Raw genomic sequence first — 21,260 nt, 5'->3', positions numbered from 1 at the left:
GTTCTCTTGGGAATTTTTGCACGTTATAGCACCAGTTTTGTTTACTTTGCAATCACTAACACAGAATGTTATAGTCATCTGGTCTAGAGAACAAAGGCATATCTAAACTGTCATGTAAATGTAACTCGCAATATACAGTACTGTATGTACAGTATGTTTCTCTGTGGCATAAATTTCTTCATGACTACAGTATTTGTAATTAGAGTTTCTAGGTGAAGGGTGTAAAGACGTGCAAATAATTAACGCAGTAGGACTTATATGAAATAAATAGGGTTGGTAAGATTGTTTGTTTACTGTATGTGTGATGGTGTACTGTATTTTTTTATGTTTTTTCTGCTTTTGATATGTTCATACTTTTTCCTTTTTGATATTTTCATAATTTCCTTTACTTTGAATAGGTTCATTTTAACTTCAAGCAATAAAGTAAAGTAACTTTGTTGAAGGATAGTTGTTTGAGTCAGGCCTGTTTCCTTGATTCAGAACTTGAAAATGTCTTCAGATAACTCCTAGATACATTTTTTTATGAACTCACACTTTATGTATAAAATTGTGTAATTATTCAAATGGAAAAGTTTAATACTTCCTTAGAAATATGATAAACTGAGAATAAGACACAAGAAAAATGTGGCAGGAACATTGTGAGCCATATTTACTGTACAATGTTATGTGATGGCAGCTGTAGGAAATCTGACACTAGTGGCTAGGGAGTGAAGGGATACCAGATGCAGTGGTGGTATAACCCTGACTAGGTTGAGGTATAGGAAGTAGGTTATACAGTATAAGAGTCTGCCCATAGAATAGTATAAAAGTTCCTAAACTGCTATGAATATAAATTGTATTATACTAAAATAATGAGCTCCCCTTTAGGTGGTGGTGTTGTTTTTCCTACTTAAATTTTGTTTAAAGGGAAATGCCATAACAGAACACATCTGGTTAGGTACAGCAGTTGGAGGTACTGATTGACAAAAGAAAGTACTGTAATCTGTTGTGCTTTATTCTGGTCTCCCTGAGAAATGGTTTGCAAGCCTGGGGAAAGAAACCCAACTTCACACATTAATTTCTTCCGTGCAGTATTATATATTTTTTGTTGTTACCCCTTTTTTCTTCTCCACAACAAATATTATTCAGTAAATGCCTAAACAATGTTATGACTAATTAAAAGTTAAGGGATAGGTTCACTAGCTGGATTTAGAGCGGGTTAATTATGTACGGTAGGTCAACCTGACGTTACCGTGACCCACCCTCAAGACATCAGAAAAAATGTGATAGGGGATAGACTTACGATAACATGCAGTCATATTGCACATCTAGAGTTCATTTTCCTGTCATGTTTTTCTTTACTGTTTTTTCTATTTTTTTTTATAAATGGTTGCTCATAGTAAAAGTCTTCGTTCTTGATGCACATTTTAACATGTATTGCAAGTACAGTATGTGGCACAGGCTTTATTAATTTATTTGCTTAACTTAAAAGCAGAATTCTTTAGCATTTGTTGTAAGCACTGCAGTGGTGTATGAAGGTATGGAGATGACCTGTAGCCTAAATTTTGAGGTAAGAGTTTGGTTAGACCATCATATTACAAATGGTAGATATGGAACTAAGGTTTAGCTGGGCAAGATTGTCTTTTCACAATTTGAAGTAGCATAATATTTTTCAAGCATTATTTAATCTTATGACAATATGTGCTTTGGCTCTTTAAGGGGTTTAGTCTTTTAGGTTTCTTTTAAAGAACAGTTGGTGCAGGGATAGATCAAACAGTGTCACTGTCAGATCCATTCAGTGAGGTGTTCCCTCACCAGAGGTTGAGGATATCTGAAACAGTTATATTATAATACAGAAAAAATCTGTGGCAGTGAATTCCACACACATTGCAAGTGTGGGGTATAAAAAACTATTGGCAAGCAGAGGTTCTGTGAGATGGAATACTGACAACAAAGGCACATACCCCTCATATCCACTTAAATTGAGTGCAATTTTTCAGAAGTGTCTGTGAAACTATTTATTAAATTGGGAAAGTGGTGGGATAGTAGTTACAGGGAATATGTGGAGGATATTGATGTACAGTATAGTCTGCATTTACGCGGTTAATTGAACCCGTGGGGGTCCACGTAAAACGAGAAACGCGTAAACGAAATAACAGAACATACATGGGATTAATTGAAATAGAGACTGGGCCGACCCCCAAACTCCACATTTTCGACACAATACGTACGTTGTAGTAAAAATAGTATCTTCATTTTATGATGGTATGCACACACACATAATATAGAAGAGAAATATCAATAAGAGAATAATATACTGTACCAGGTAAAAGAAAAATCAAGGTTTAACACTTACGTTAGTAGAAGAGATGGGTCGGCATACGAGGATGGGGGCTGGTTCCGAGGCAGAGGGCAGATTAGTGGCCCTCAGGTGAATCACTATCACTATCCACCACAGATGTCAGGGCCTCCCTGACAAACCCCTCAAAGTCACCATCACTGTCACTATCACTGACTTGGGCTGGCTGTGGTGGGTTGCGGGCAAAGAAGTCGGTGATGATACGCTGACGGCTAGTGTTGATGTGGTCGTGATATATCTTGATGTACTGCTCCATACTTTGGTCTAGAAGGTTATTGAAGACTTCATACCGGTGATTGACAGGGTCTTTGGAAAGGGTGAGCTTGAGTTTCTCGGCAAACTCGATGGCATTATTTACATCACCATGAGTTAACTTCTGTTTTCTTGCTGCCGCACCACCTGCCTCCTCACTGACATCATTGTCTTCCAACATCTCGTCGGCAGTCACCTCAGGATCCCTGATTACTTCCATGATGTCGTCGTTGGTGGTCTGGGAGAAGCCTGCAGCTGTAACACTGTGCAGCTTCTCTTGCAAGGTCCACTGCCACTGCAACAGACTGAACCTCACCAGCCACAGGTTGCCTCTGCCTCCCACCTGGGATACCTTGCAACACATGCCACCACGCGTGACGAATCGTTGCCACAGACAGCTGCCCCATGCCTCCACCAAGAAATCAACAGCTTTCTTTACGTTAAACATTTTCCAAAACTGTTTAACTCGCACTTCATGCTCTGCTAACTCTGGTTCTGGATCCTTGTCGTCGCTCTCGCTATCTGTGCCACTCAGAAGGTTACGCAACTCATCTTTGGTGTTGGTGTAGTCGTTCAGGAGCTTAAACTTCTTTGCGGAGAATGCAGCCTTGACGTTGCATATCAACTCCTGGTCCATGGGCTGGATTAACGACGTAGTATTGGGAGGAAGGAAGACCACTTTTACACTGGGGTGACGATCCAACGGTAGGGGCGAGTGTCCTGGTGCGTTGTCAAGCAGCAACAAAATGTTGAATGGCACATTATTTTGCGCGCAGAATTTCTTCACGTCAGGAATGAAACAGTCGTCAGACCAGTGAACATCCACGCCTTACGTGAGGTTAGCCATTCGACATTTAGTTTGGTCATGTCCATGTTCTTGTATGCGTGTGGCTTGCGGGCTGTGTGGATCACCAACAACTTGAGCTTACAGGTACCGGAGGCATTGGTGGTAAACAGGACGGTGATGCGCTCCTTCTGCAACTTCCGGCCCCGACACTTGCTAGCAGACTTGACAACGAAGGTCTTGGAAGGTAATTTTTTCCAAAACAGACCGGATTCACCCATGTTGAACACCTGGTCATCGGTGTACTGTCCTTCCTCAATAACTTCTCGTAAGAATGGAGGAAAATCCATGGCGGCAGCACGGTCAGCACTGGCTCCTTCACCAACAATGTTAATGTTGGTTATCTTGTTCCGTTTCTTAAACCCTTGCAGCCACCCAGAGGATCAGTGAAGGGTTTGGACTCTGCAATTCCCATCTTGCGCTCCACTGATGTGTACAGTTCACGAGCGTAGTCCTACACTGCCCGCGTGTCCACAGCCTTGTTACGTCTTGCCTGACGAATTAAGTAGCTCACCAGTAAGTTCTCAGTCTTGAGCAGCACCTTATTCTGACAATACTTCACCATTGAAGCACCTGCAGACTTTGTGATGCTCATGTGTTCTTTAATCTTGGCAGCATCCTTCTTGATCGTCCGGATCGTAGATTCGTTCACGCCATGCTGGCGAGCCAAATCAACTTGTCTCGTTCCTTTCTCCAAATTCTGCACGATTTTGTATTTAACTTCATAGCTTAAAGCTCGTCGTATCTTCTTAGGCTTGGGGCGGCTTGGGCCAGGTAGTTCAAGGTTTTTCTGGGGTCGTGGGGGTCCAGCGGAAGCCATTGTTGAACAAATTAGCGGGCACAAGAGAGAACAGTATACGCAGTGACTGAGAACAATGAGACTGGCGCGGCTAGGTCAGTAGCTTCTCTCCCGTGCCAGGCCACGTCATATAACATAAGACCAATCACAGCTAGCGGCGGAGGGAGATAAAGAAAGTGGCCCAATCACAGTCCGATAAGTCATATGATGTCAGCGATAACGCAACAGTGACATAATGCGCACCCCTCCCCGCGCTGCTTCCCGCGTATGGTCAAGAATGGACCACGTGAATAAAAAATGGCGCGGCCTGTCTGGACCTCTCCAGCCGCTCGCTGCGTAAATGATGAAATTTACCGCGTAATTAAAACATTTCATTCTGGCAAGGCACCGCGTAAATGACCAAACGCGTAAACAAAAACCGTGTAAATCCAGACTATACTGTAATGCAAGAAACCTAAAGAATCACTGTAGTAAAAGAAGAGGGTGTACTGATTAGATGTTTGTATTAACACAGATGGTAGAGAAAAGCTTACAAAAGTAGAAAGTACTGTACTACTGGTCAATTCATGGAGATATAGCAAGCCTTAAGGTAAATAGGAAGATATAGTAGGAAGTGTTTATCTTTTGTGGGAAATTGATTGAAAGTTGTCCAGTTTTTGTGATGGAAATAATACATGAGTTAGAGTTAACTATTGTGTGACTTAATGGTTTGAAATACTAGGAGTGTGCCGGAGATGTTGGACATTACTTGTTATTTAGTATCCTTAAGGATGGAACTACTGTACATGAAAATGAAAGAAAATAGGGACTGGAATACAGTACAACTGAGGTATGATGGTACAAAGTGGAAGTTGTTACATTTCCTATGTATAATTTATTCTGTGCAGAGATATGTACTGTAGTACAGGTAGTAAATTTTATGTTGTTTGCAGAAGAATGTTCAAGTGCTGGAAAGAGCAAGATTTTGTTGGATATGAAGGAGTTGAAATTTGTGAATAAAATTTGGTCTTTGAGACTAATGTTCAACAATGGTGGAAACAGGAAAATTAAAGATAATAATAAAGTTATGCAAGGAAGAAGAATAAATGGAACCCTGAAAGCATTAACTAATAATTGGAATTTGGGTGTAGAGAGTTCAGAGAAACTGGATGAAGAAATGTTGGTTTCAATTCCTATTTATTGATGTGAAACTCAGTTGTTTCAAACTAGTAATAGTAATATACCAAGACTTACCAGGAGTGCAGTTGCAATGGAAAGTCTGCAAAATATGGGGATTAGGAAAATAGATATATTAAGGAATGAATATGTAAAGAAAGAAAGTGGGGTTGAGAAGTCAATGGAGAGCCAAGTGAAGGGGAGATCATTGAGGCAGTATGGGCATATGGTTTGCAAGGCTGGTGAAAGATTAATAAGAAAGATTTATGGCCAAGGTTGAAGGCATGGGATAAAAATAGGGATGGTCAGAATATTGAAATGAATTGATAAATAAGGTCTTGAGGTGTTGCTTGGGATAGCACTAGATGAATGATTGTTGACTGTGGAGTTATATTGTGTGGGATAGTGTTAGCATGAACAATAACTGCCAACCTGACAACTTAGTATACACAGTGAATTAATATGAAATAGTTTTAAGTTGCTGTGTAGGTTAAGGATTCACTTGTTTATGTGCATGTAAGTTGATGATTTAAGAAAGTGTGTGTGTGTGTGTGTGTGGGCATGTGTGTATGTGTGTGGGATGGGGGGAATATTTTAACTTATTTCAACCCTTTCCTGTCACTTTCCACACTTGTTTTTGCACCACAACTTCACTTTTTGGGGCTTCTACTTCTATCCCACACACAACTGGGAGAGGAGTAAAGGGTGTAGGTAGATTGATAGATGAGATTTTTCCTATATTTTCTTACTTCTACAGTATATTTTGTTTTTCCCTTGTACAGTATATATGAATGATTCGATACAGGAAGATGAATACCTAGAGTGGATTTAGGTGACTTTATGTACAGTTGTGGACATAAAGAATTTGGCGGCAGGCAAGGAAGAAGGGATGTGGGGTGAGGGAGGGTAACGGTAGGTGGTGACTTGGCAGAATTGCACGGGTGGCAATTAACAGTGTGATTTTCTTTTTGCACCATTAATTGAGTTTTTGTAGTTTAAGTATGAGGTAGGTGCACCTTACACTAACAATGTGCTGTACAGTAAATAACTCAATACACCAAAACAACCACAAAAAATACCATAAAAGTTGAATGTTTGAGGGACTTTTCACTGCCACCTACACCCCTCCCCTTCCGTATACTACCTCCCTCCCGCTGAATTCTTTTTGTCCACAACTGTACACATAGAAAACTGTCAAGTGCAGATCAAAATGAAAAGCATACAAAAATAAGTGGAGAATTTAGGGGGATAAAAGGGGCATAGGAATTATCATGTAAGTGTCTTGATGGAGTAATCTATTTAAATATTATTAAATAGGGATGTGTGGAGGAGCTATTATGGAAGAAGGCTTATAGACTACACATAGAATTATAAACGATTTTTCTCTACTGTATGTGCAGTTAAATGTATATCCTTCTATTTTGGCCATTGTAACTACAAACTTCAATACTAAATACAGTGTGTTTTACATCTTAAAAGTGAATAGTACTGTACAGTGTATTTGACTATATATATAGCCCATGTATTCCTGTTCTTCTGGTAGACATGTGAGACTTAGCACTGCCAATACTGACTGCAGAAACACTATCCACAAAGATTATTTGTTACTGAGTGATGAATGCAATACCTTCTCACCTGCTCAAATCATTACAAATTGGGTGATTGTTTGAGGACCTATAGGGCTAAGTAAATCAGGGTAAAATAAGTACAGTGCAGTACTTATGACCCCCAGGTGTTCATTGTCAATATCAAGTGCTCATAATTATCCCCGAGCAACTCCAGTGCATAACAAAGATGTAACCTACTGCCCAAGTGGCTAACAAGCTGATCAGTGGTGAAGAGGATAGGTACTCACAATGACCTCAAGTAAGTAACAGGTGCTCACAATGAGCATTTGTGTTTATAATGACCCAGGTTACTAATGGGCACTCAGAAAAGAGCCAGGAGCTTGTAACAATGCTTCGGGTCTCCCCTTTTGAGGACTGCTTCCTAATTTGGGATGCATGACTGTTGTCCACTTGAAGTATACAGTATAACCTGCTCATCTCTTTACCTGAGGCTGTAAAGGATAATTGAAAAATTACTTTTTTAATCAAACAGTTGACTGAGAGACCTAATTTTTTTTCCTCCTAACTTAAATGAAATCCATAATTGGCAGGGACCCAAGTCAAGGGCAGAAATAGGTTAAGTTAGGTGATCAGAGTAGGTTCGGGAGAGCAAGCTGCATAATCATTGACTTCAGGTTTGGTCTCCAGGAAAAACATCAGTTTCACATGAATATATACAGATTTGACTGGGAAGAAAGGTTGCAATATATCCATTTCTTATTACAGTACAATACATTATCCATTATGATCAGGTCCCTATTGTCAAGCATTAAACTGCTTTGGGGTATGACAGGGGTTTGGCAGGGGTACATCTCACAGATTTTCTTCTTGATCAGTAAATGGGATTTCAACCTTAAACCCATTATGTACTGTACTGATGATCCAATATCTTGTGGAAGTATTATTATGTCCATTTAATGGTAGATTTTATTATTAGTGTAGAAACTTACACAAATATTTATATATCTTTGAAGTACATGTTGTCTTTGTTTACTGACTCCATATACTATTAGTGCCATAATTACGGTATATCATATTCCTTGTGGTTTAATTTATAAACTTAAATTAAAAATAAGTTGTGTTGGTATTCTACCATTTGTCTTGAAAGGTTTATAATTGTCAACAGTGTTTATTAAGGCTTTATTAACACATGACATACACTGCATTTACCAGAAAGTCAAAGAGTTTAAGCAAAAAATATGATGGAACTATGTCGTTTGTACTTGTATACTGTAAGTACTCTAGTCCAATGTCTAAAAGAATTACTCTAAAAATTCATATGAACTTAAATATGATTTAGTTTTTATCACAAGATATGTATTGGGACACTACTGTAAGGCTCTACAGTACTGTATGGTTAAAGATCTTCATTGATGGTGTTTAGTCAATTAGAAAGTGAACTAGAACATAACTAAGAGTGAATTATAGTCAAATTAAACTTTAAATCATGCCCAGATGTTAGGTGAGTGATGATATGTACTAAGTGTAATGACTCATCATAAAAGCTAATGCCTGGTTGGTTTTTCAACAAGTGACCTGCGAAACCCCCTTCCAGGACACCCCTAACAATTTCATTATCTATTTATATCAGTGCAAATATTGCATAATTGGCCACTCACTCACCTGAATCATAGCTCATCAATCTGAGTTTTCCTCTAAAGCAAATATCCCATCATTTGTCACCAGTGGACATACCCTAATTCTGTGGCATTAATATTTGACCTGGTGGGTAAATGGGTACTCATGGTCTAAATTTATGGCCTTGAAATTTTTTTTATCTTTGCTTTCCCTACCAATTTTTATATCTAAAGAGATCTACTAGATTCACTACCTTCAAAAGAACTCATGGTATTTTTATATTATTTTTGAAAAGATTTTTATAAGGATGTATTTTAATACCAGTGACACTCACCTGTTACCAACACCATTTAGCTGTTTTACTCAAACTCGCATATTCGTGGGCATTTCAAGTGACTCTATATTGAATGAAGTGCTTGACTTTCTTGATTAATAACTCATTAATCAGACCAATCTCCCTTTCCCTCTCATAGTTGGCATGAAATCCTGCACATCAGTTGTTGAATGATTTGTAGGCCATAAAACGATGGATTTGATAAAACCTGGGGGAAAAATACTCGTGACATTAAATCCCCTTCCAATCTAGATGGATTTCCTTGAGGTGAAAAATGTTCATGATACAGGAGGCTGTAGGTACAAGTTGAGATAAGCAGTTTAGGGTTCATCTCCATGTCCCTGTTGACTCACTGGCTTTTAGAAGAACAACTGAATTAGGGTCAGAGTTTGCTTCATAAACCATATTTAAGTTTGGTGAGTGGCTGTTTATGCATCATTTGAACTGATCCAAGTGTAAAACATATGTGCCTCAAGATTGCAGATAACTCCCAGGACAAAACAAGTTTGTTGAGATGTTCTGGCAATATCTGGCAGGTAATGTGTCTCTTCTTCTCAGTCATAAAATGGGATTTCATACCTCCTCATGTTATTTTTTCATAAGGCAAATGGTGATTGGTTGTTTTAATCGCCAGTTGAGTACATGTATTTACAATTGTTTACCAAGTGTTTTATATATTGTTGAAATCTGTAATATGGAAGATGTAGAGATAAAGTCAACTGAAAAAATGCTTGAGGAAATTTTTAGGCTACTGAAGAAAATTTACATGTGACTCAATTGAATGAATTACAAGATTTTGATGGAAAAACTTCCTTGTGTCATAACTTTACAATCAACTTTAAAGCTTCAGGACAACAGTTAGATTTAGGTAATAAATGACACTTAATGTACATTTATATTGAAAAAAATACTTTAATATGTATCCACTTTGAAAATTCACTTCAAAAATTGTAATTGTAATTTGTCTGACTGTTAGTCTGTACAGCATATACAGTATTTACATTATAGAATGTGATGTCGAGTTTCTTTGTACCTTCACGAAATTACACAAGTTGATCTTAATAGACATACAAATAAGGTACTTTTCAGTCCAGCACTTCCATTCAAAATACTGTACTGTGGTCGCTATAAAACATGGAAACAGAGAAGAATCATACTTTTGAGTATTTTAAATACTGTAGAAACAAGTATCTTTAATTTATATAAATATTAAAGAATTTTATTTACTCATAGTTTCTCCATATACAGTGGTCCCTCGGTTAACGAATTACCTTCCATAAGAATATTCAATAAGGTTAACAAACAAAAATTCGGTTAACGAAATTCTTACGGAAATGTTTCAACATGCTTTGGCTTGCTCACCAGCTGGAAGATCAGTCCGCCAATACAGAAATCGGTTCTAGGGCTTGCATTCGTTAAAATTGGAGTAAATATCAAGAAGGTTGTACTATTCAATCATTTTCCAAGGTTTATATAATTTTTTTAGTCATTTTAGCGTTTATTTAACATAATTGCAGTACAGGGAACTAGTTTTTGGTGTGCCCAACAGCCACTTCACTCACCCACCAAGGCCTCAGTTGGTGTCTCTGTTCAGTGGAGGAAACATCTTGCTTGTGGGTCTCTTGAACACAGAGTATTTTTACGTTTTTACAGTACAATTATTGGTCATTCTGAAATTTATTTAACATATTTAGTGTAGTGCAGTGTTGATTTAAAGAAAATAATCTTGAATTACACCTAGTGAACTTAAAATTTTATGGGTGAAATGACGGCATGAAGCATGGGGTGATTTCTCTTCCACCCCCTCTTCCTTCTCTTCTCCCTTCTCCTCCACCCCCACTTCTAATTCCCATCATCATCATCATCAACTAAGAGCCTTCTACATACACACCTCAAAGTAATGTACTTTACTGCATTTTTTTTTTACTTTGTATGTAATTTTCGGTGAGCTGGAACCAATTATCCAAAATCCCATTGAAACAAAGGTTTCGGTTAACAAAATTTGAAATATTAATCATTATTATCACTGTGATAATTGCTTCTAATCTGTATCTTTGTGGCAGGGCTTTAGCACCGAGGTTCTCTTAAAGCCCCACTCTGCTACATTCGTACATAGGCCTATTTGTCTGGTGCCAACCACCGGACTCTCTCATTTAATTTCTTCTGACGAAGAAATTTACCCCTCGCTGGGATGACTTCCTTTATGATCACATCTACTAATTGTAATCTAAGTGAACTAAGATGTGTGAGTGATCATGCCCTTGTGGTAGACTAATGTTATTAAAAAAAAAAACTTGGCTGCTCTGCTGCTGGCACCCTCGGTCGTCCTGTGTTGCCGTCCAAGACAGTTTGACCTTTTTTTTTTCTCCTCGATGATTTGTTCGTATCTCTGTGTGCTATCACTATATACACTGTATCTCCCTATGAGGGTTGGTGGATCATAAGCACAATCACATTTCTTTAGAAAACACGGAGAAAAAATTAAAACTTTGTTTGTGGTGGCAATAAATGCCATTCAAGAGAGCTCTGCTAGTTTTTTCTTCTTTTTTAACTATTATTTACTTATGTTCTCTTCTCCAGTTCTCATCAATGAATATATATCTATGTGCTGTCACTGTGTACACTGTATCTTACTATGAATGGTGTATCGTAAGCACAATGTCAGTACAGTACCTGAGAAACACACACACTTTCTTTGTGGCACCAAAATAATATGACTTGGTTTACTACTGGCAGTGGTGCCTAATTGCTTGTCCCAATTTGTTTTTCACTTCAATTTATTTTCAACCTTCACCGTAATCACTGTTGTCACCATGGACTGTCTTGGCTAGAGGCACAGTACTACATTTTCTAATCAGCCTTTGGATGATCAATCACAGCCATGCACACATCTCCTTTAAAATTTTCTGGATAACTCTTGTCATCTGGCAATGATTTTGCGGTTGTATACCTCCTGGCATATTCCTCCTCTCAGTAGAGAGTGTTTTTCAATATACATTCATGAATAACATTAAAATCTGACATCGATTTACACATTCACATCACTAAAACAATCTTGATTCTCCTATGTAATCACTGTCCCATTTCTGCCACTCAACAATGAAGGCCTGAGTGCTAACATGCTTTGTTACAGACACGCAACACACACGACCCGCATGACCCTAATCCTCTATCCTCTTCTCAAGTATGAGTTAACCCATGACTGCTTGATACTTCTTGGTGTCTTCTTTCTTTTTACTAGTACAGTAATTCCTCACTCATTGTCAGGGGTAAGTTCCTAAAAACACGACGTTATATGAAACAACATTAAGTGGATCAATTTTCCCCATAAATAGATAAAATATGCTAGTTACGTTCCTGAGCCTCCCTTTGCCCCATGAAATACACTACATATACAGAAAATTATTGCCATCTCTATAGAAAATAGTGTGTACATATTCAACTACTTAGTTTGTATTGGTCCTCACCGATGGGTGGAGGTGGTAGAGTGAGTGTGTGGTGGATAGTGAAGCAGAGGAGGCAGATGGTGGAAGGGGAGGAGTATGGCGGGAGAGGAGGGGGGTGATGAGTCACTGAGAGAGCGTAGCGCGGCCAGACGAGAGAGGGTGATGCACCTTAAAAAGTAGTCAGTGACAACTTAAAGCGATGTTGTACCGAGTCATCGGGACGTTAAACGAATTTTTGGTATCTACAGATTAGCAACGTAGTACCGAAACAACGTTACCCGGTAAGCGGGCCGACATTATACGTGGACTTACTGTATAACAAAAAAAACAACATATATTTCCATAGGAAATTTATTTGAATCATTTGCATTAACATGACTGATAATTGAAAATCATTCATCATAACAATGTTGGCATATTCGAATTAAATAATGAGGTTAAAATTTTCCATTATATTTCTCTCAGTAAACCATTGATCCATCATCTCTTCTTTATGATTTTGAATACCATGTGATGATATTTAAAATGCTGCTAGTCAGAATGCAATATTAAAAGTTGTTAAAGTTCAATCAGCAGCTTTAGCTGTTGCATTTTACTCTGTTTAAAATAACTACCCTGTATCTGTACTGTGTATGCCTGATGAATCAAGCAGTGTATTAAAACACAAAGGACAATACAATATAATACAGTACAGTACAGTACTTTGATGTAGGACATCTTAGGAGCATTTACTGTATTATTATGTATAAAACCTTTAGATCATGCACCTCACACATTCATCATGATGCCTGTAAAATAATTTTCTTTTGTTTTAAAATATCAATAATTTTTCTTGGTCAACTTTTTAAGAAATTGTCAGTTGAATTAACTTGAAACTTCTCATGTTTTGTCAAATTTCTGTATCTTTAAATGTTGAACTAATTGATAGAAAAGTTCTCCATATTTAGATAACAGAATAAAAGTAACAAAAATAATGAAGTCTGCAGATTAATGTAAACAAATTTCATCACTGGGTGCCGGATTTGAACCGAGGCCACCACGGTCGGTAGTCAGACAGCTTGTCCAATGGATCACTGTTAGTCATCAGGGATCACCACCAGGGCTCTTAAATTAGTGGGTCTACCATAATTTGCTTTCATACCACTACACTTTATTTTTATGCTACACTTCAAAATTTATTGCAAGTACAATTTTATATGTTCAATGTATTTTGCAGATTCTTTGGAGATGACATTAATCATTAACCCCACTGGTGCTTATTTCGTGTCTGTTTATAATGTAAGAAACAAATGATTTATTATGTAATTTTGTTTGTTTGCCGTCATGACGACACACCTCATTGATGCCACTAGCCCTTGATTTTTTTTCTCTTGTGATCCCATGTGCTATACCTAGTAAGATATCTATGACCTATATTTTGAAGTACAGTACAGTTTATCTGACATAAGCTGGTGTAAAGTTGATCTTAATTTTACTGTATGTGTATTGAGTACAACGTATTGGCTATTGTAATTACAAGTTGTGGAATGTTTCAGTGAGTATTTGTTATTCTTGAATATTTTGTTTGAGCTGATTTTTTAGTAAGGGGTTCTTTTTCTTTAATAGCATTTTCTTATTTATTGATGCTTCTATTATTAATATAAGAAGGAATTGTTTTGATTTGTTTACCAAGTTTTCTTGGCTGCTGATGTATAACTATTTGTTTACTTAGTAAACTAGTGGTAAAGCTTCATGTGGGACTAATTAGGTTTTTTAACACTTACTGTACCATGATCTATTTCAGTGATTTTCAACCTTTTTCATCTCACGGCACAGTGAGCCAGGCACTAAAATGGTCGAGGCACACCATCAATATTACCGAAACTTACAGCTGGCAGTGAAGATTGGCGGATCTACACTATGGAATTAAGGAGAGAATTTAAAACCGCCATTTGGGCTTTTAATGAACATCACATTTGTTTATTTATTGCATCATTGAAAAAAAGGAGTTTAATGCGCTCCATAAAAGTAACAGTAACGTCAAAATGCATCCAAATGCTATTTTTTTAAATGCTATCCAAATGCTATTTAAACTCCCGCGGCACATCTACGGATGCTTCGTGGTACATTGGTTGAAAATCGCTGATCTATTTGGTTGACAAACGTCTGGAGTAATGCAGCTTGCCAAACAGTGTGTAATGTTAGGAGAATATTGTCTTCAGCAACTCTCTTTGGGTTTGGGCATACACCACGATCTTGAGCCTCGCAGTTTCGCATGGTCGAACCTTGTGGCTATCCATTTCAGGGAGCTGTACCCCTCTTCCCTTGCTCACTGTCCTCCCCTGTGGTCCGAGCCCTCACAAAGGCTTCTTCTCTTGGTGCACCAAAAGCAGCACTCTTGGACGGTAAACAGGCCATCAGTTTGTACTTCCAGGGACGTAGACAGGTGCGTAATTTGCCTGTCTCGCTGTACACAAACATGCACATAATCCCAGCATTTTACCTTTTTTTTCAGTTTTGATTTTGCTTTGACACACAACAGTCAATATACACCTGATACTACATGTAAAATTATATACTTTCTCCAGTGAACTATATACAGTACATTGCATATGCTGAAGGCCATTGTATATCAAACCTGTCTTGCACCGCTCCTGCTCACGTAGCTGCAACAATAGATATCAAGTCTGTTAGCAGCAAAGCACGTATCGGTAATGGGAACTTTTTGAGAAGTGTTAGGTTAGGGTAAAAGATATATACAGCTACTGAACAGTGCACGTTTTATGTGTTAGGGGAGTTTTTGTAGATGCCTGTTGTTAGTGGTCTCTAAACACCTTCAATTTTGTAGTTGTAATACTGTATAAACAAACTTGTGTGATACCTGTACTAGGTGTTTGGAGGGATTATACTGAAGCGGAGAATTCACATTTACCTTATATGGGATTCCTTACCCTCTTTACACATTATGTCATTAAAAACCATGTTAGGGGATTACTACTGTATGTGTTTAAGTGACTGAAGGTTCTTATTTTTTGCATGCAAATTGTTTCAGACCAACAGTTATGAATGTGAGTATATCATGCATGTATTGCTTGCATGCTCACTGCCAGCTAATTCACTACAGTAGCTCGTAAATTTTGCTACTTTATATGTGGTACAGTACTGTAGTTGTATCATTAAATACACTCATTTATTCTTAGCTGTATATAAGCCCTTCAAAAGTTGTGTGTTGTCTCTTCCAGTTATTTGTAATTTGTAAAGACAAAAGAACAAAATTAATACTGTATCTTTTTTATACTGTTGATACTGGTAGAAACATGTGTTCATATTTTCTTGGTTATTGAGTCAATCATTCTTGGAGGGTTAGTATCTTCATTCATTGTTTTCTTGGAAATTTTGTCCACTACTGTACTTCTCAAGAGGGTTTTCTTTGTTCTATCTAGGAGGGTTATTTTCTTTTTACATTTGTGTACAATTCTTTTTTCTTCAATCATTACTTCCAGCCCCCACATATACACCTTCACTGCACCACCCACCAATGTTAGTATCCTTGCACTTTTATGTTCATCCACACTTTAATTCAGTCAAATTCTTAATATCTGCAATACTGCTATCATGTGTGTAGTGGGCCACCAATTCTACTTGTCATTATTTGAATAAATTCAGTAGTAACTCTTGCCTCTCGCCACTGTGTCTGGGGTCAGATGTGCAGAGTGTTATCGAGTGTGACCTTACCACGCATTGCTGGTGTTCTCTTGGTACTCCAGTTTCCTCCTGTATTAACACTGGACAATGAAGGTCACAACATTGAACAGAACAACTGCCAGAATGGCTAGTGTGCTGAGATTGGTGAAATGGAGAAAAAAAGCCTCATCACTGACTAGTCCATCACTCTTTCCTCCTCTTCTAACCATTCACATCTGATGATCTGTCTCCTTCCTTTCTATATTTTTATTGCCATTTCCATGTGGATTGTGCCATTGAAATCCAGTCCATCAACCCCCTCTTCTCTCTGTCCCAGTCATGCTCCTCCCTACTCCAGGCAAGTTCCACTTTGTCAATATTAACTTTCTTCATTTATCACACTTCTTGACTATACTGAACTTCACTTACTTTTACTTTAAACTTTGGTACTTCCTGCTCTCTAACGTGTTTCTATTGTCATACAACTATTTAACCTTTACTCAGCGGGTACGGACCCCTCACCCAACATGCACAAAAATGTGTTCCATAAAACTCCCACAGATGATGGCTGCCATCCCTACAGCTAACTTCCACCAATGATGTAGGGATGTAGGGATGGCAGCCCTACAGGTAACTTCCACCAATGATGACCAATGTTTAAGGGGTCAAACGTGTGGGATACACTCACCTCTCAAGAATTTGTTTGATTTTTGTATTATTCTTTAAATATGAATGCTCTGTCAGTGTTATTACCCCTGCAGAGGAAACACTCGTCTTGTTTACCTCAAATAAATCCGCTTCACTATTACTGTATATGAAAAAAAATCTCCATGGGTTGTTTGCTTCATTCTTCTTTCAGAGCTCGTTTTCTTTTTTTCTTTAAATCTTTTTCTTCATTAATTTTAAATTATCTTCATGCAGTATTTTTTTTTGGGGGGGGGCAGATTATTTTCTTCATTCTTCTTTAATGTAAAAGTTTAATCATTCTTCCTTCTTGTATTATATTCTTCATTCATTCTCAATGATTGATTTACTCCATTTACTATAAAATGATTACCATCTTCATTCCTTCATGGAGAGTTATTTTCTGTACTCATTGTTTTTGTTTGGGGTTCTGTATACTGCACAGTAATGTACAGATATTCTTCTTTCATTAATTTTGGGAGAGTAATTTGATTAGTTCTTACATTCTTTGTGTTATACAGTGCTCCTCTACTTACAGACCAATTATTTTCCTGAGGCTCGTTAATAAGTCCAACTTTACCCCTGCAGTTAGTGAACAGTAGTGTAAAAAGATTAAAACCTAAAGGATGTACTACAGTATACAGTCATGCACAAAACTTCTGTCGCCTCTCCTGCTGCTCCACATACTCCAAGAATCAGATTCTCGAACCTGAAGCAGTAGACTCTGAAGCATTATTTTGTCCATAAAGGCTTCAGATTCACTTGTCTGAATCTTGGGGTTTGTGGTTCAGGAGAGATGACAGGACTTTTGTGAGTGACTGTACATTACAGTTATGCTCCAATAATACTGTATATACATACAGCATATTACAGTACCATATCTTAACAGCACTTAACAGTATTTAAAGTATAAATAGCTTATAGTAATATTGCAGGGAATAAGTACATTACAGGGCATATGGACAGGTTTATTTGTATCAGTGAGAGTTCATAAGTACAATGATGAGTATATTCATAGGAGCACCTATATATGTTGTATTATTAATTTTTTCATTCTCAGAGGTTTATTTTATTTATTCTTGCTAGAGTTATTTCATTCAGATATACTGTATCTAACCTTGAGGCATTCATCAACTTAACATCATCCCTCACACACCACAGTACAGTATTACAGTATTTTCCATTCCCCCCACACACACACACTCATTTTTTGGGCATTCTTCTAATCTGAGTATTTTGTATTTTTCCTTTCTTATAAACAGTACAGTACACAGTGTATATGACAGAGAGAGAGAGAATTATTTCTACAAAACAGGGGCAGATCCAGGGGGGGGGAGGCTTCCTGGGGGTCCAGACCCTCCATTTTCATCAGAAAAGTCCAATATAATGCAGTACGTATTGTACTCGGGCATTTTTGTAAAGTAAAAAGTAATTACTATTGACTACTATTGGTCAGATTTCAAAAAAATTTCTGGGGGGCTTACAATGTCTCCCCCCACCCCTGCTGGGTGAGCTCACTTTGCTCGCCATGTTTCCCCATCCACAACTTCTTGGACCCTCCCCCTTTTTTATATTCCTGGATCTGCCCGTTATTCCAGTTTATCAGAACAAGTTTATGAGATTAGATATCACTAGGGTAGGTAAGGTTTTGACTATCATATGCTGCTGTACTGCATCGTGTAGTGATTTTCAGAGCAACATGGTGTTTAGGCAGTTCAGATTAAGCAACGCACAGCTGTTTAAATACTGTACTGTATCAGATTTTTTCTTTAGTCTATATGTAGTTCAACTGCTTAACTTTCATGGTCAATAATTAGGCTTCCAATGTATTAATGGATAAAAATGAATGTTAGCAAAAATGTGAAGAAAGAATGTCTCCTTTTGTTTTAAAATGCAAGAAAGGGAAGCCTGCTACAGAGTGAGCACTTTTCCTACATATTGAGATTTAAACTAGTTAGTGTTTTATTTTTTATAACTATTATTTTCTTAATACAATAATGTACTTTTATTTACTTATATATTAATTGTATTTATTTTATTTTTGTTTCAACCTAAAGTATCAGTAAATTTATACTCAAGAGAATTTTATTTTTCCTAATTGTGTATGGGATGGGTGTCTGCTATGGTATTTTTTTTTTTTTTGTGTGATGACCAAAAATTATTTTTCCAGGCCCTCTACCACCGTGAAGTTGCTTCTCGTAACAACAACAACAACAACAACAACAGTAGTAGTACCAACAGAAATGGGGAGCTGGACCCAGAAGTCACACTTCAGTTTCTTAAGTCTGCCATCTATTACTTCCTCACCGATAAGGATAATTCAAAGGGTCACCTCAGGGCAATTGAGAGTATTTTAGGTTATTCAGACAGCGAAAGATATAACATTGATAAAGTTGTCAAGTGAAAACCTAAAAGTATAGTTATTATTATGATGATTAATATTGTATATTTAGCATCAAATGAACCAAAATTATAAGATGATGCTACAAATAATATACATTAAATAAATATCACTTTTACAGTGACTGTGATTAAAATGCTTAAATTAGTTACTGTGATTTGCTAGTTTATTATACAATGATACAGATGATATGCAATTTCACACTTATAATTTATGCAACCTGTGATAAATGAACAGTTAGGACTTAGTATTATACAGATTACAGGTTGTGAATCTTAATACCTTTGTCACGGCTCACTTGTATACACTTCACATAAGAGTCTATTGATAATATGGGGCCTTAGAGGTATAGGGTAAGAATTGCTAATCCTAAGAATGATAATTAAATGTGTTTTGTAGTACAAGTTCAACAAATGTAAATGTTCTATATTTTTTCATTATCTTTTGCTTTAGCAATGAATTTAATACAATTAAAAAGATCACCTGAGCAAGAAAAGTACTTGTAGTTTGTTTTTCAGTGATATCTCATGATGCATTGTGTTGCCAAAAGAAGAAGCTTTATTTAACTGCTTGTCTGTACATAGAGCATTTCACTCTTCAATTCATCCTCCTAGAATCTTATTAATTCAACTTACTTGTAACTACATGAATTGCAAGGACTTTTTTTAAACCTTTATACATTTTTAAAATCTAATATTTAAAATTTGTCAGTAGTAAGAAGTTGTAACACTTGCTGTCAATCATAGTGCATACATTATTGTTGGGAAAAATATTTTGAAAGAATCACTTGATATTGTCAGTCAGCTTTAAGGGACAACTACAGGAAACAAAAACAAATAAATAAAATTACAGGAGACAAAACAAATTAATAACTAGTATTAAATTCCTCATCAGGAAAATAGAAGAGGAAGTAATTATAATCTATATAAGTTTTCTTCACTGTATTGTAATTGTTCTTATTTTTACTACTGTAATGTTTATATTTCAAGAGAAAGAAAAGAAAATAATAGTAAAAATTTTTGTGTGACTGGTAGCTAATTGGTTACTGAATTACTGTACAGGTATTTCATTAATGAACTATCATTAAAAAAATATTATTCATGGAAGTGAAATTTTATTGCACAGTACAGAACTTGTATGTAATTTCTCCCCTACAAAGCTTAACCTGGAGACAAGGATTGGTGATCTTAAACATAATTTATATATACTCTACTATTTGTACATTAGTGGTTAATATCCGGGGTAATGGTTAGCCAGTGCAGTTGGCGAGTTGCCCAGCATTCTCGGATTATTCCTTGACGATGGGTCATACAGCGAGTTAACTTTGGGTGTGGAGGTTGTGTTGGCTACACCTTGAAAACAAATTCATACCTAGGTGGCCCTAGGGCCAGCAATCTTCAAATACGAGGGGCAACCATTATTATATACTATATATTTATTTACTAATTTTCGATGAAAAACAACAAATATTTTAATGTTTATCATAATTTTATTATGGTTATTTTTTTTAGTGAACAAAGTATCATTTGAAGTAGGTTTTTACCAATGCTACGGGATGACTTTGGGAGTTTGTGATGATGGGTTGTGTTGGTGTTATAGTTGTTAATATTAACTGACAGTCATAAGTTGACTATTAGTCTTAACATTATTTTGCAAGTGTTTTATGAAGATCATATTAATCATGTACTGATTTAGTCAGTTAATAAGCACACCAAAGAACTCTTGAGTTGAGTTGGTCATTTGTTCCTGGTCTTGTTATCACGTAGTTATTAGTATATAAGGATAATATAATTTGCTTCTGAACATAATATATCGTCCAAGATTATATATACATTGTATACAGTATAAATCTGTAATGATTATATTGTTAAACGTAACATCATTATTTTTATGCTATCAGTGTTTAGATTACAGACTAAATAGATATTTATCACATTGACTCGAGATACAACGAGTGCTTCCTAAGATAAATAAGTAGATATATACGCTTTCTCATCCTAGTGTGGGATAGTTGTCACTTGTAATGTATGTTGCCTCGGCAGTGAATGTGATATACTGTAACTGAATCTGTAATGGCTTATTTACTTGTTTTGAGAAGTCCAGTTTAGGAGTGAGGGCTGGTTTTAGATATGTAAAAAAAAATAAATTTATTCAGACTA

At 36.8% G+C, this 21,260-nt stretch overlaps 1 protein-coding gene across 7 annotated transcripts in view; it reads left to right on the top strand.

Annotated features, from left to right (window-relative positions):
* The window catches only part of LOC121867523 (flocculation protein FLO11-like), a 139,195-nt gene extending 117,935 nt beyond the window's left edge, over positions 1-21,260 (top strand). For 6 of the 7 annotated variants that reach the window (XM_042367507.1, XM_042367511.1, XM_042367510.1 and 3 more), the window contains 2 exons: positions 14,638-14,778; positions 18,871-21,260. In XM_042367507.1, the coding sequence (XP_042223441.1) occupies positions 14,638-14,778; positions 18,871-19,104 (375 nt within the window). In that variant the 3' untranslated portion in view covers positions 19,105-21,260. The remainder of the gene's footprint in view (positions 1-14,637; positions 14,779-18,870) is intronic. The other variant, XM_042367509.1, reaches the window with a different exon arrangement.

This window comes from Homarus americanus, unplaced genomic scaffold (genome assembly GCF_018991925.1).
Source record: "Homarus americanus isolate GMGI-L3 unplaced genomic scaffold, GMGI_Hamer_2.0 scaffold23598, whole genome shotgun sequence".
Classification (NCBI taxonomy): Eukaryota; Metazoa; Arthropoda; class Malacostraca; order Decapoda; family Nephropidae; genus Homarus; species Homarus americanus.
This window is presented reverse-complemented; position numbering and strand designations above follow the sequence as displayed.